The sequence below is a fragment of the Trichosurus vulpecula genome, chromosome 6, assembly GCF_011100635.1.
Source record: "Trichosurus vulpecula isolate mTriVul1 chromosome 6, mTriVul1.pri, whole genome shotgun sequence".
NCBI classification, from domain to species: Eukaryota; Metazoa; Chordata; class Mammalia; order Diprotodontia; family Phalangeridae; genus Trichosurus; species Trichosurus vulpecula.
The window spans coordinates 168,745,306-168,762,338 of record NC_050578.1 but is presented as its reverse complement, the minus strand read 5'-3'; the positions used below and the strand labels follow the sequence as shown (position 1 = coordinate 168,762,338).

Sequence of the window (17,033 nt, the reverse complement as noted above, 5' to 3'; positions counted from 1 at the left end):
CAAATCACAATTCATAGTTACCAAGAAAACCAAGTCCGGACATCCGGGCAAGCTGGAGGGCTCTTAACTACAGCTGCCGGAGTCTCCACATCAGCGCGCCACCAAGAGTGAGGGCCCTGAGCAAATGGCTCTGTCTTCTCTTCTTATACCATTTCAGACGTCATCAAACGTCATCTGAATGTCCAGAACTTAGGCTGCTATGATTGGCTCTGGAGTTAGCACCTCCCCTTAGGACACTGGGAGCTTCACACTCACATAGGCTTAGCACCTAGTAATTAGGGGTTTGAGGCAAACTTAGGAGCAAAGATCTAGTCAGGCTTCCCTCAGTTAGCCCCACCTGGGGCCCCACCTTAGTTACCAATTCACACCCACATAGGTTTAACACCTAATCAGGGTTTGGGCCTGGGGCTTAGCACCTAGTAAGACTTAAAGACACTTAATTAATCATTTTAAAACAGTAAGAAAGTCCCAACTTAATTGATATTACAAACCTCCTTTCCTCAGCCAAACACTTACATAATAGAGAGGTGGAAATCTGAATGGGAAAATGTTCACTGTAGGCTCTCCAAAGATCAAAATATAAAATACAAAGGGGTTCAGGGAACTGAGCAAAGAGAGGAAATATTATCATAAATATTATGAAGAATTGAGTCTTCTATACCTCCATATCTATTGCTCTTTTAGCCTTAGCCTTAACAGACCTACAAAACTGAACCCCCAAAAGAACTGCACAGTCTTGCTGCAGAGGGAAAGATATTTATTAGAGAAACATACCAGTATAGTATAATTTGAACTACCAAGAATATGGACCATCGGGAGAATCATCAGATCAGCAACATGCAGATCTATCAGTAATGACTTCTGTATAACAGATATGCAATCTTAGAAATATATGGGCACACAGTTATTTCTATAAAGAGGATTACAAGTGATCCTGGGGGCATGGACAGGACTCAGTGGATAGAGGACTGAACCAGGAGTCAAGAAGACCCGAGTTCAAATGCAGCCTCAGACACTCACTAACTCTCATTTGTAAAATGGAAGATAATAATAGCACCCCCCCCGCCAAGGTTTGTTGTAAGTATAAAATGAGACAAATCCTAACTATTATTATCTCTTGTTATCTGTACTAAGAACCAGTGGAACTCAAAAGCACATTGACTTCTCAGCTTCTGGGATAGAAGCAGAGAAATGAGAGACTCGGCTGCAAAGAGACCACTACTTCCTCACAGTTGCTTGAAAGTGGGAAAGCCATGAATGTAGCCCAGAGGCCACCCATCTTGTCCACTGACAGAAGTGAGAAAAGAGGAAGAGAAAACTCTCGTTCCTTCTTTAGGCAAGAGAGTGACAAGAAAGGTCAAAGTCACAATTTCAGAATCCCAGCAGTCCTATCAAATTAAGTCATCTGTTCATTCACGTGCTCCCTCAGCTCCACCTCCTTGGAATTGATGCATCCCCTCTTCATAGTAAAAGCTCTGCCAGAAATATGTTATTTTGGAAGAAGGGGAATTAGACAACCGCTGAAGGAATAGAGATTTTACTCTCTCCTCCAGGTTCACAGTGTTGAATCAAAAGAAAGGTTTTAGTTGGCAGATGTGCTTATTAATAACAAGTAGGGCACAGGTGAGGATACAGCTATAAGGTATCAGTTATTAACTATGACATTACCAAGAAAAGTAACAAACCTGAAACAATTTTTGGTGACCTAGAAAATTATTTGGTGTTACAGCTTTTACTTTTCTCCTTCCCTTTCCCCACAAACATATTTGCCAGGTAGATTTGGGCACATTGGGAAAACATGATTATTTCCTAGTTGGAGCAAACCCAGAAGTGTTATTTTATTTAGTGTGAATGCTGAAAGTTATTTCTGCAGCAACTAAGAATATTCAATAATACTACACTGATACTTCAGCCACAGCTGCCACCACTATTATTGATGAAACCCTTTCCAAATTATTACAGACTTACCTTCAGAGGCCACGTCTGGGGCTGCTGAGTGTTCAAGGGTTGTGACTACAGGTTCTAGTAGATGGCTCCCACTTTTTCCCTCTGAACATGGCAGTTGCTGCTCCTCTTAAGAATTACCACTGAAAGGCTTTGACTTCTCCAAATGACTAGCTAAATTTCACTTGACCCTGCAGCTACTAGGCCATCAATTGAGAAAGGACTACATAGAACCAGAAAGGAAGGGGCTAGAACTTTCCTACTTAGGGTGGACCTTGTATCTGGTCACTGGTAGAGGCTTTTCAAAGACCGGTAGTAGGAAACAATTGTTATGTATAGAAGAAAACAGTACCTGTCTACTGTTAACTGCTAAAGCTTGACCAAGTCTCTAAGCATGATTCATACATATACACACAGAAACATATACATATATACATATATTTACATACACGTGTGTGTGTGTGTGTGTGTGTATATATATAGATAGATAAATAGATATAATACTGCTTTCAGCATATCACTCTTCTTGCTCAAAAGCTTGAATTGGTTCTCCTTACCTGAAATTTTTAGCGTGAATTTCAAAGTTATATAATTTGACCCTCATATACTTTTTGGGGGAGGCAGTTGGGATTAAGTGACTTGTCCAGGGTCACACAGCTAATAAGTGTCTGAGACTGAATTTAAACTCAGGTCCTCCTGACTCCAAGGCCAGTGCTTTTATCCATTGCACCATTCTGTTACAGGAATCCAATCCAGTCAAATTGGTCTATTCTTTGTGTTTTGAACTACCGTACGCATGGATTAGGGCCATTGTTAGTTCATTAGATGATTAAAAGCAACCTTGCTTTCCTCGGTGTCTTTCATCTCCTTTCCAATAATCATCCTCTAAGTGACCGAGTCTGGGTACTTTGTTTCTATTCTTCTTCATTCAATTATTATCATTATAGACCAGAATAGATCATGATTTATTTTGCATTTGAAATTATTTGTGTCATGGCTTCTTGTTAGGTTCTTAGTTCCATTAGAGCAGGATCTTATTTATCTTTGTATCTCTATCAGCACCAGTAGGTGCTTAATAAATATTTGCTGTGCTGGATTGGATTGGATTGAAATAAAGTTTCAGCACCTCCAAGAAGCCTTGGGCCTAGTCACTTCAGAATACAATAATTTCTTCTTCCTGCGAACTCACAAAACTTTCTTATCCCTCTTTTAGCCTTTAATCATATACTGTCTTGTGACATCTCTTGAATCATTGTTTTGTATTACTATAATTAAACTATAAGCTCTTGGACGAAAGGAACCCTTTCTCATAAGTCTTTGTATCCACCACAGAATACGGCACATAGCATGTAATGTGTGTTCAATCAGTATTTGAATGAGTGATACAGTGACATAACTGGAAAAGATAAGGGTAATCAATATTTAGCAGCACACAAGTGGCCGTGTGGGACTGGCACATTCTCACAGTCCAAAGCTCTGAAAAGTAAAATAACAATTCTCTGCACTGCTAGGAAAGGCTTTGATGAGAGATATGAGATTTAGTCTGGGCCCTGCAGAAGAGGTAGGGTTTAAAGAACAGAAAAGAGAATGGGGAGGCATTCTGGGGAAGAGAAGCACACAATGGTGTTCAGGGACCATGAGCACTGGCCATTTTGACTAGAGTAGGTTTTGTGATGAGGAATACAATTGAAAGGTATGTTGGGGCCCAGTTGTGGTCCATAGGGTGCAGCGGCAAAGCAAGCAGATGGTAATGCCTCTTCTTTAACATCATTCCACAGATAAAAATTATATCTATTTCTGATGTTGAATCATTTGACAGTGCCAAGGACTTTGATGACAAGAACTTTTTTTCTGGATTTCCAGTAACAGTAACTGTAGCATCTGTAGGAACAAATGCCAGGCTGCGTACCTACAGGGTTTGTTTCCCAAGATGATCATGTCTGAGGGCACTGGGCTGGAAGCATTGCTATTTCCCAAGCCTTTGAGGTTCTAATTGGGCTATCCCAATTAGAGACAAGGTGATGATGGTTTGACTTAACCTGTAACATACAGTCTCCTATTCCTCTCTCAGGGTGCCTGACTACTTCATTTAGGCCAGCTTGCCTACTCTGAATGTGGCAGTTGGTTGGCAGTTGTTGGGGATGGCTTGACCTCTTTGTCACAGGAGTTGCCTTCCCAGATGATGGCCTTGAGGGCTAGTCTAAAAGCAGAACCAGTGGGCTGAGGGTGCTGCCACTCTCAGGGCTCCTATGCCCATTTGCCTGTAGGTTGGTCAGTAGTTGTTACTGGTAGTGATGATGAAGGTGGGCTTCCTCTCTACAATGATTTTTCCCTTCAGCTGTTAAGCTGCTAAAATGTGTCTGATACCAGCATAGGTATATCATGCTTTAGGTATGATTCAAATGCCTGTGGACCTTCCAGTTGGTAGTTTTAGAGTTTTAGAGTTAGCAGTAAGGAAAGGGAGAGGGGAACGGAGCTTAGGGCAGTGCATTTCACCTGCCACAATTTTTTTAGCTTACCCATGAATCCTGGAAGGGTCCCTTCTAGATAAAACAACTTACCTTCATCCTGGAGTTGACTCAGGACCCAATTTGCTTTTGAAAGTAAATATTACCTCACCCTAGAATTTTGAAGTAATACTATTTCTCTAGGATTGTAAGGTATACATGAACAGAAGAACTCATTGAGTTCTCCTACCCATTTAATTCCTACATTTGGCAGCAAATACTTCTCCAAATGAACAAATCATTGTCCATGTTGACTAGGGGGAAAGAAAGCAAAAACTTAGGCATCCAAATAAGATTTACAGAAGGATATTCTTTAGAGCTGATTGAGACCTCAGAAGGACTAATTGCAACAGGGTAAAATGAAGCACTTTGTGGGGTGTCAGGGCAGTGGGGAAGAGTAAGGGAAGAAACCTCTAAAGATGTCTTCCCAGCTTTCCATTTTTGTTCAGGAAAGGCAATGTCTTCTCTAGGAGGTCTAAGACATTAATTTGTGGAGAAGCTAGACTTTGGGATATTCAGTCATTGTGATTGATTAAATAGGATGTGGAGCATTTGCTGCTGTGGAAGTTCATTAATAGAGGGATGCCAAGGTCTGTTCTGTGATCCTAGGTTGGCCTTTCTGGCCCAAGGTACATATATCTATGAAGTCATAATTTTGAAGACAAGGAAGACATTTTTGGCTGGTTTAGGGATGTAAAGCAAGAAATGATGAGAAGCAATTAACACTACTTATGTGTACGGGATAATAAAGGATGGCATGAGAATAGTATTCCCAGTGACCTCCATCTTTAAATTGCTTGGCCATTACCAGGAAAATAGCCTTTGGCTGTTATCTCTAGTTTAAGAACAAAGTCCCTTTGATAGAAGTTCTTGCAACTTGTTTTGGACCCAAAATGCTAACCTAGGTCGTTCAGGTGGAAAGGCATGGAGAGGGAAGGCCAGAGATATCATGAGCTTCTAATACCCAAAGATTCTAATATTAGATGAAAGAGTGTCTTCATTATTAATAAAGTTATATAGAAATGTGTGTGCATTTATGCATCCTCTAGTAATCAGCATCTGTTTATATTCTAAGAGGATGGTATTTGTATTTACAAAAGTCCTAAATACCAGATATTTTCTTTTGGAAGAAAGGTCACACTGTAGCAGCCACAAATCAGTCATTATGTGGTAAGTTGTTGTAGTCATAGTTTATCTGGACCTGAACAAAAACAAAACAAAGACTCCTTAGAGTATGTCAGGAATTTACATTATTTAGGAGATGCCTTTAAAAGTCACACAACCCCTCCAAATGTCAGGGAATTTGTGGTCTGTTACCATCACAGTTGACTTTAGAGTAGAGGAAAGGATTTCAGGAAATTCATGTTGGACGACCCAAATCTTTTCATATGTCATCTGCTACAAGCTAGAGTTTTTTGTTCATTTTCTAATATTGTCATAAATAATTTTTTTTATTTTATAATGTATATCATATTGTACATGTTATAAATGGATATGCATGTGAATATTGAAAGTGCCCTTAAAGATCTTATTTAAGTAAAAATCTTAAATATGTCCAGTTAATGCTAAATAACTATTATTTCTGTATATGAATAGCTCAATTAAAAGTACCAATTATGATGAAACAAAAGTAAATGTAATTTTGATATATGTTACCATTAAGGAGCAACAAGCATTGAAAAATATGATCTCCGTACAAACATGTGGACTCCAGTAGCTAATATGAATGGGCGGAGACTACAGTTTGGTGTTGCAGTATTGGATGACAAGCTATATGTTGTTGGTGGTAGAGACGGACTGAAGACCTTGAATACTGTAGAGTGTTATAATCCCAAAACAAAAACTTGGAGTGTGATGCCACCTATGTCTACACACCGGCATGGCCTTGGTAAGTATAACCAATCTACTTATTTTATAAAAATTTGCTTCATTATCATACCTAAAGAGTCAATATGGGTAAACATCCTACACAATTTAGTAGATGGTTCGATTAGTTCAAATTCAACATCTATTGGCCAGTCATTTGAGAACTGTGATAAAAATTATCTGAGGACATGTTGATAGGTGCTACTGCCAATCATAAAAATCAACAACACAGAGAAAGGGAAAACCTGCTTTATTCTACTCAGAGCGTAGGCAGCACTGTATACAAAATCAGGGAGCGCAGAACATCGGCTTCAACAGCATTATATAGGCGTTGGTTACATAAGCAGATTGGGTACAGTGGAATTTCAAGGAGTAAATAAGGGAAAATAATGATTTACAGACCAAAGAACAGACAACAGAAGATTTATGTCAGGTAAAATAGGAAACTAGCCCATTAAATAGCATCAGACCTGTAGCTGATAAGCTTGATTTTGCACATTCTAGTTAACTACACGCCCTGCTCATCTTAAGTTAATGGTGGTGAGAAAGTTAAGTCAGAAATTCTCTAATGAGCCTTGCAGAATTTAACTTAGTGATAGGTATATAGCCCATTACCAGACCTGTACTCAAAGCCTTTGGGGACTTCAAGATGCCACAGTTTTTACATTTTTATGAGGCTGAAATACAGAAACAGGAGAAAGTTCTTTGCAGTGGCACTTCTGGCAGGGTGTGTAGGGCACCTTAATAATGGGGAAGGGGCTACTGTATATTCAGTCAAACTAGCCTGTGTTTGGTCAGTATAGTAAGAGTGTGATGAAAGGAATGGTATGAGTGCAGGGGAGAAACCAACTGAGGTTAGAAATGTAGTATGGCTACAGTGCCTGTGGTGTTTGCATACAAATCCAGAGGCTTTTTCCTCTCTTTGTAATCAGTGGAGACGTTTGCAAGTTGTCTGTGTTGGTCTGGGTTTATGGTTTATGCTCTTCTAGACCTACTACACATCTTCTATCAAAACTGTAGTAAGCAGTGATGAAAGCTGTAGAGAGATCCAGCCTAGAGATACCTATTTGAATTGTACTAGGTGAATTTATTCCTCATTTCCTGTCCTTGAAGAAGAAACAAAGTTTTTTCTACCTTTTAGCAGAGGGGTGGATGAACGGGTGGGGTAGACTGAGGCAAATATTTTTGTATATGAGCAATGTGTTGTTTTGTTTTGCTTCACCATTCTTTTTTGTTATTATGGTAGGCTGGGGGAAAGTGGAATCAGTGCTTGGGCAGGGTGAAAAGTGATAGTCATATAAAAAAAATCAGTGAAACTTAATTTTTAAAATGGAATGAAGCAGTTATCACATGTATATATAGCACCATTTACCATCCCCCAATTGACTGATTTTGTTGTTGTTCATTGTGTAACTACTATTGCCCTGCTTCCATACAGGAATTACAATTGATCACTAGACAGCCATGTTAACATAAATTCTTAATAAGAATTTTAGGATGTCATTGCACTTAAGAGTGTAAATTTAAGTGAGCTCCAGAAGAAGGTTTAAATCATTTCTTTTTTTTTTCCTCTTTGCAGGTGTGGCTGTATTGGAGGGTCCTATGTATGCTGTAGGTGGGCATGATGGCTGGAGCTACCTAAATACAGTGGAGAGATGGGACCCTCAGGCTCGTCAGTGGAATTTTGTTGCTAGTATGTCCACACCCAGGAGCACAGTTGGTGTGGCAGTATTAAGTGGAAAGTAAGGAAATATTAATATTTAAATGAATGAGGCAGGGGAGAAGGAAGGATTGGGGACGCCATTTACAAAACTGAATATCAAACTTTGCAATTAAATTCAAATCCAAGTATTTATATGAATAATTCATAAACAGGAATTACTTGTAAAGCGAAATATTAAAGCTTTTTGAATGGTATGGTTTCTTAACCATAGTATTAAATATCAAAATGTTAACTGCAATTTTAAATCTAGTTTGAAGATTCAATTTCAAGAAAATCAAACATTCTTCATTTAAATACTTAGATTATAAATTTCTAGGTGCTCTGGGTAAGGAAAATTTATTTAAGTATTTATTACAATCCATCATTAAACAGTATTTAGTGACTAGTCATTTCTACTATTAAAAATTTTATTTTTTGATACTAAAATATCTCAGTGAATTAACTAATTTATATTCCTTCTGCTTTTTTACCCTCTGGTTTGTCTTCTTCCTTTTCTCTGCTGGTTCAATGATTTCTTGTCCTTAGGAAAGGATTGATGGTGGAATTTGAATAAATATAAAGTCTTCTTTTCTCTTGATAATGTGTATCTATGATTTTTCAGTGCCCTATTTTTCATAAGATGAAGCCCAATAGATTATTAATTACAAGCCAATCATTACACTCCTTTTGTTTCTCCACCAGAAAGTTAAAAATGCCAGTGAGTCTATTTTTTCAAATAGGAACTTATAAAAGTTAATTAGAATTTTGGTTTATCTTTGGATTTCAATTATCTATCATTTTTCCCCACTAGCACAAATAATCATTGACTATTATTTATATGTCTTCTGTTTTATAGAATTATTAGGAAGTAGGGAGAAATGAAACGTCCTTTATTATTTTATTATTATTACTATATTACTTTAACACTATTATTATTTAATTTTTTGCTAACCTTTACCTTAGGTAAAATTTTATTTTTCCTAAAAGGAAAATGCTCCAAGCTTTAATTTGAAAACAACGTGCACTCTCCTCATTGTAGAAGAGGTTCTGATTTGCCCAGTGTCACCTAGCTGTCAAGTGGCACATCCAGGTTGTCAATCCTACTCCTCTTACTCCATCCAAATATTCTTTCCAATACACTGAGGTCCCTTTGAAACTCTAAAATTCTGAGTTTAGTCAGAGAAAATTTTGCAAAGTAAGTAGGATCGGAAAATAGGATTCAAATAGCAAAAAGGGGGAAGAGAGAATAATTCTAGGTAAGAGGAAGAAAGGCACGAAAGCAAGAATGCACGAAGTATCTGAAGGACAGTCTGTGTGCATCAGAACACTTGGGTGGCAGAACAGGTAACAAGAAAGTTGAAAAGGCAGACTGTGGTCAGCTTTTGAAAGGCCTTGACTTTCTTGTTAGTTATTGCATCCTGTTCCACATCTACCATGTGCCTTTCCATTGAAATAACTGTACTCTATTGTTGAATTAAGAATAGCTGCTTCTGTGTTTTAAAAAATAATGTTCTCATTTCTCCCAAACTTTCATTGACTTTGACCCTACTCACCTAGGGTCCATGATTCTTCTGTTTGTACTTTTTAGAATTATGCCACCATGCTATAGGTAAACAAGAATTTACCTACTGCTAAATCACTAAATAATTCATCTGCAAGTACACCTGTGAAAACTTAGAAAACATCTTAGGGGTTCTTCTGTTTTCAGTTTACCTATGTATATGCCCATTCTAACTAAGGGAATAATTTTCTCTGATATTTGGACATTTTAGTTTCTTGTCAGAGACACCATAAGTGTGAAAGAAAAGAATCAAAAGAAGTGAACTAGTTGTTTTTTTTGTTACATTGATGTATAGGAATAGAAATGAAACTATATCATTGTTTAGACAAACAACACAGAATCCTATAGATCAGAAAAATATATAGTTCTCTCTTATTTGGCCTTTAGGATTAGAATATGATACAGGTCACTTGGAAGTTTTTCACAGTAGATGATATAGCACTTCCTTCTAATAGAAGAGAGGTTCTTAACTTGGGGTTGGTGAACTTAAAAAAATATACATATGCATATATATACGCATACACATATATATATACATGTATGTACACACATGCACATACATATGTACGTATATGTGTATAACTGTTTTTTTCCAATATAATTGGTTTCCTTTGTAATCCTCTCATTTCATCTCCAACTGCCTGAACTTAGCATGGTGTGAACTCATCTTTTCCCCAAAGCCCTCTCGTCTTCCAAACTGCTCTGTTGCTGTAGAGGGTACCACCATCTTTCCAGTCACCCAGACTCAAAATGTACGTGTCATCCTCTACTCCTCACACTCATCCCCCATATCCAATCACTTGCCAAGTTTGTCAATTTTACCTTCTTAGTATTAGTTACCTTAACATCTCTCAACACACCCCCTTATGTCTGCTGACATTGTCACCACATTATGGGCCCTCATGTTCTTACACCTGAACTATTGTAGACTGATGGTTGGTCTCCTTGACAACAAGTGTTGCCACACTCCAATTCATCCTCCATTCAGCTGCCAAAGTGATCTTGCCTGCAGGTCTGATCCTCTCACTGCCCCCCTTCCCAAGTAAGCACCTCCAAGATCAAAATCACCTGGTTGGAATTCAAAGCCTTTCATAATTTGTCGCCTCCCTCCCTTACCTTTTCAGACTTCTTATACTTAATTGCCCACCACACCACTTTGCTATCCAATGGCACTGGCCTCTTTGCTGTATGTACCCCCATACAAGATACTCCATCTCCCAACACTGGGCACTTTTACTAGCTGTCTCCCATGCTCTGGAATGCTGTCTTTATCTCTGTCTTCTAGCTTCCCCAGCTTCCTTAAAGTCCCAACTAAAATTCTCTTTCACGTCACAGATGTCAAACACACTGAGGCCACATTAGGCCCATTCCCAAGGGCCACTGGAACCAGATTAAAATGTAATTAGGAAATATTTTTTAAAATTCAATAATACGTAGAGAACATTACATTTTTTAAAAAAATATATAGCCCACAAGGATCCTTACATATATATATATATTAGTGGCTCCCATTTCTATTTTAATTTGACACCACTGTTCCAAGGGGAAGGCTTTCTTAGTGGGCAGTGGTTCAGTGAATAAAGTATCAGGCCTGGAGTTAGGAGGACCTGAGTTCAATGTGGACTCAATTACTAGCTGTGTGAATTTGGGTGAGTCACTTAGCCCTGTGTGATTCGGTTTCCTCATTTGTAACATGAGCCAGAGAAGGAAATGGCAAACCACTCCAGTATCTTTGCCAAGAAAACCACAAATGAGGTCACGAAGAGTCAAACACTACTGAAAAATGACTGAACAACAGCAACATTAATGCTAGCGTCTGTTCTGTTGATTATTTCCAATTTATCCTGTATATATCTTCTTTACATACAGTTGTTTGTGTATTGTCTCCCCCATTACATTGCCAGCTCTTTGAGAGGGGGACTATCTTTTGTTTTCCTTTGTGTCCCCAGTGCTTAGCACAATACCTGGGGCACTTAATAAATGTTGATTAGCTAATCCTATGTATTTTATTTTATTCATTTAACTGTTTATCTGAGAAGGGGTCCGTGATACAAAAATGGTTACAAACCCCAGTAATAGAGGTAAAAGAAATAAATTCTTCTTCAGTACTTCAATGGATTGGATATGTCATCAGTGCAAGTACTTTCTTTTCAACAGCACAGATGTCAGCCTTGCAGTGTTTTGCAATTCTTGTCTGTATAAATCCTACATGGAAGATCATAGGACCACAGGTTTAAAGCTGGAAGGAACTTCAGCAGTCATTTAGCCCAGTTCCCTTATTTTACAGATGAGGAAACTGAGGCTCCAGGAGGTAACGTGATTTGCACAAAGTTATGTTGCAGCATTGGTGGGATTTAAACCCAGGCCTGATAATTGTAGAACCAGTTCTTGTTCCCAGGTACCAGATCTTGCAAACATGCTAGAAGCTTTCTTCTGTGTTCCATAATATTGCATGCATACAAATGCAGCAGTCAGGTTGTCAAAAGGTTCTCTTTTGTTCTGGTTTATATGCCCAGCTCTTCTCCTTTTTATACATTTCTTGGATGGCATCTTTCCTTGACACCATTTTTTGGTGCAGATCCTAACTGGCAATGAGCTGCAGCCTACCTATGCCAACACTGAATTTCTCCATTGCTCTTTAGGTCACCTGCAAAATTTTGATTGAGTGAATGAATGAAGCGTTGAATAAGAACTCTGCTAAAAGTGCTGGAAATGCAAATGTGCAAACGGTCCCTCCCTTCAAGGGTCTTACATTCTAAAGGGAATACAGTGCATACCTGTATGTATATAATGTGTACAAACACACACACTATATACATACGTGTATATAAAATGTGCACATTTGTGCATCATACGTATAGGAATGGTGGCCAAGGAGAGGTATTTTGACCTGAAAACTACTAAGATGGTGAATGGAGCCATAAAAGAATAAATTGACAAACGCATTAACAGAAATTGGCAGTATTTGATTATATTTCTAGAACGATAGAGTTTGGGGATATAGGGTACAAAAGGGGTTTTATGCTCAGCAGCATAGCACCTGGTGAGAAGATAGTTAGAGAGAAGAGTGAAATATGTCTGGAGCCCATCTGAAATATTGGGCCAGGTGAGATACTAATCAAACCAGTGCAGTCCCACAGCAAGAATTCCAGTGCTGAAATGGTTTTAAATCAACAGGACATGGACTCTGGTCTGGTCACAATTATGGACAAGAGGCTACCTATTCAACTCTATATAATAATCTGGGTAATAGGCATTCTTCATTCATTTGGCTTTTCTTGTATAGATTTTTAGATTAGTCTCCATATCACTGAGGAGATCTTATGCAGTTCTGAGGCTTGGTTTTATCAGCACTGTGTCATCCACAAATAGCATCTGGAGGACATTGCTACAAGAGATCCATTTGGGACTGCACTACATACTCCATGACAATTATCAAAAAACTTTGAGCATATAGCTACCTGTTTTATGCCTTGCTTAATATTGATGATTATAAGATTACTGAACAAAGTTCTGTTTTTGTAGTTCTGGCTATCAAGACATCTTGTGTGATTTTAGCATATGCGTGGGAGATAAAGGATTAAATGAGAGTATTTCAGGTACATTTAGCTCTATTAAGACAAATGCTTTTTTCTTTATGAAGATTTTATAGAAATAAAGCGTGAGTTAGTAGCTATTAATATTCGCTTACAACTTTTTTGTTTATATGTTTTGTGTGACATGCATTTCCCAATATAGCCATATCACCTCTCTTCCATCCCCTAGGGAGCCTTCCCTTATAACAAATAAAATAGAGGGAGGGAAAGCAGTTTAGTAAAACTAACCAATGCATCAACAGTGACACTATTTGAAAAGCACTAGACCCATTTTCCACCTAGCCCATAGCCCTCTTCCTTACAAAGGCGGGAGGAAGATATGTTCTCATTTCTTCTTTGGAGCCAAGCTGCAATATTTAAATACATAATGCTCTGTTTCAATTTTTGGTTTTGTTCTTTCCATTTAAATTTTTGGTGTAATTGAAGATACTGTTTTCTTGGTCCTACTTACTTTGTATCAGTTCATATGTTTTACCATGCTTCTCTATATTCTTCATTTTCATAGTTTCTTGCTAAGTCATTTTCAGTTATGTCCAACTCTTTCTTGGCAAAGATACTGGAGTGGCTTACCATTTCCTTCTCCAGCTCATTTTAAAGATGAGGAAACTGAGGCAAACAGGGTTACGTGACTTGCCCAGGATTAAGCAGCTAATAAGTGGTTGAGGCCAGATTTGAATTGAAGATGAGTCTTTCTGACTTCAGGCCAGGCACTCTAGCTGCCATATGGAAGAGGGTTTAAGGAGAAAGATAATGAGTTCAGTTTTGGACATGTTGAATTTAAGGTGTCTACTAGAATCCAGTTCAAGATATCTGCAAAGCAGATGGAAAGGTAAGAATGGAGGTGAGAAGAGAGAATAGGACAGGATAGATTTGAGAATCATCAATATAGAGATGGTATTTTAATCCAAGGGAGCTACGATCAAATAGAGTAGTTTAAAGGGAGATGAGAAGGCAGCCTAGGACAGCACCCTGTGGGACCTGTAGTAATCCAGGGATGACTTTGGATGAGGATCTTCCAGGTGTCTTGAAAATTGATTGCTTATTGCTTGTGTTGTCTCTAGAATGGATTTCTTCTGTATGAATTGAGGTCTGGACCAGTTATTCCTATCTTTGTCTTCTTTACTGCTACCTCCATTTCCTTATATAGTATAAAGGTGAGGTTGATTGATTTCACAAATCCTACCATACTTAAATTAATTAGATGCTCAGTCAATCAATCATAAACTGTTATATCCTTGAAAGCCTCTTGATGAAGTGCAATGATGACAGACAGGAATAAATCCTTGTACATTTATAAATAATTCAAGACTTAATTTAGATTCCTTTTCAAAAATATTTTATTTCAACTTCTAATTGTTCCTTTGTAGGCTACCTCTTTCTGTTTTTATCTGGAATGCAACAGTTTTTGAAAGAAAATAAAAATGATTAATTAAAATTCTTGTTCCCCACCATATTTTGGGAAGCGATACTTTAATTAAATTACTTTTAATTATTCAAACTGCATTCTACAGCATTGATTCCTCAGTAGCTGCCTCCAATGAAATTGAATTCACTATGTCAACCCACTATAAAACTTGTTCATGCTAGTGACATCTCCCAAAATAACCATTCTCAAAAAAAAAATCATACTTCTCAAAGATAGATTCCATGCTGTAGCCTGGAATTTAATTATTATAAAGGCCCTCAAAAGCCTATACTAGCCCAATTATTCTTCTTCTCTAGTTGCTGATCCCATCTAATACTGCAGTTCCTAAACTTGTTCAGAGTATTATATCACCAAATAATGGAAAAGAAACAGCCCAGTATTAAAGATTAGCAGAATCTTTGAACAAAGAATAACAGAAACAAAGATTAATATACAAATATAGCATACTTTCCTATACATTTTTCAGTTTCTATATTACTAACTATATTGATATGATAATTTGTTTAGTTTAGGATTGGTTATTATTCTACTACTATTGGCAGTTAATAAGCTTTTATTAAGCACCTGCTGTGTGCCAGGCTCTGTGCTAAACATTTATAAAGAATAAGTATATAAGTGCTTGTCATATTACTGTATAATTACAAAGATGAGGCAGGAGAGTATATTTTAGAAAAGTCAGTGTATTAGGAAACAAAAATCATAACACTAGGTAGTGATTTTGTCATGTCAGGCTTATCTCAGTTTCTTCATCTGTAAAATGGGGATAATGATATTCAGTTTGCCCGTATCACAAATTTGTTGCAAGGATTAAAGGTGAATTTTCTTGTGAAAATATGTAAAATCTCTTGCCACAGCAATAAAACTGTTAAAATGGGAATAACAAACATTTCCATTTAACCTATTTCACAAGATTGGTTGGTGATTAAGGCATGGTAGTATATGCAAAAAGTCTTTTAAAATTAAAAAATATTATATAAATGCAAAGTATAATATTTGCATATACCAAGTACTAAGTTGGAATAGCCATTTAGGCAAAAACTAACTAAAAACTAACAAAAACTAAAAAACATACTGTTTTAGGAAATAAGAAAACACAGCAAAGCAAACAGTTCCAATAAGATATGCAGACTCCCAAATCTATCTAGCTCCCTCTTTCTGAGCTCATCTGCCTTTTAGACATCTTTAGATGTTCCATATGCATCTTAAACTCCACTTGTCCAAACAGAACTCATTGTTTTTCTTCCAAAAGCCAACTTCTTCCTAATTTTCTTCTGTCAAGTGTACCTCTGTCCTTCCAGTCACTTAAGTTTGTAACTTTGGATCCATCCTTATTTCTTCCCTTTCCATCAAATCCCCAAGCCATTTAGTCTCCCAGTATTGTCAGGTCTACCTCCGCTTCACACCTCACACCTGTCCCCTTCACTCACATGGCCACCCCCCCAGTTCCAACTTTAATGTCTTCTCACATCAACTACCACAATAGCATCCTAATCAGTCACCAGACTGATATTCCTAAAAAGTAGTTATGACCATGGATGCCATAGTCCTTCTCAAGAAGCTTTAGCACTTTCGCTTCTAGGATAAAATGCAAATTGCTTTTTTTGGTATTTAAAATCTTTCATAACATGTATAACATATCAAATTGCTTACTGTCTCTGAGGGGGAGGTGAGGGAGGGAGAGTGAAAATTTGGAACTCAAATTTTTTTTAAATGAATGTTAAAAATTGTCTTTACATGTAACTGGGGAAATTTTTAAGAAATCCGTTATAACCTGGCTGCCACCATTTTTTATGTCTCTCCCCCTCATAACTCAGAGGTCTAGCCAAATTATCTTATGATCTTTCCATAGCACTCCCAGTGCCCCCATCTCTAGCTTCTTTGCCCTTTCACAGACTGTCTCCCAAGCATAGAAAGGTCTCCCTCCTCACTTTGCCTCTTGAAATCTAGCTCCATACAGGGGTGAATGGGGTGTTCATGAGGACTAGTATGAGGGCATACTGAGTCCTTTTCAGGGGTGCTTGCCCACCTTCAGTATCCACCTGATTCACCCAACTCTCACCTGTGGCTTCTAGAAGCTGTAGCATGCATGGTGGCCACACCCCAGTAAACCATCTTGGCAGATGGGTTAAACCAGGTTGAGGGTAACCAACAACCTGTAAATGAGTTCTGGGGATGTCTACGGCAAGCATGTGAAGACTTTCCCAGGTGGAATGGCCCAATAAGAACAATTTGTTCCAACAGCCATGAAGGCAGCAGAAACAGCTGTGGAGGGCTTAGAGTTTGGTCAGGCATCAAAGATGCCAAGGTCATCCAGGAGTCATCTACAGTTTCTTGACTTTTGTCCTGCCATTGAACTTCCATGACTCAGGAAGAGAGGGTGAATCCAATGTTTTTGTGCAACTCTGCCTCACTTAAATCCAATTCACACACA

At 38.0% G+C, this 17,033-nt stretch overlaps 1 protein-coding gene across 2 annotated transcripts in view; it reads left to right on the top strand.

Moving 5' to 3' along the window:
- The window catches only part of KLHL5 (kelch like family member 5), a 127,087-nt gene that overhangs the window by 86,896 nt on the left and 23,158 nt on the right, over positions 1–17,033 (top strand). For both annotated transcript variants that reach the window (XM_036765512.1, XM_036765513.1), the window contains exons 7-8: positions 6,115–6,339; positions 7,897–8,059. In XM_036765512.1, the coding sequence (XP_036621407.1) occupies positions 6,115–6,339; positions 7,897–8,059 (388 nt within the window). The remainder of the gene's footprint in view (positions 1–6,114; positions 6,340–7,896; positions 8,060–17,033) is intronic.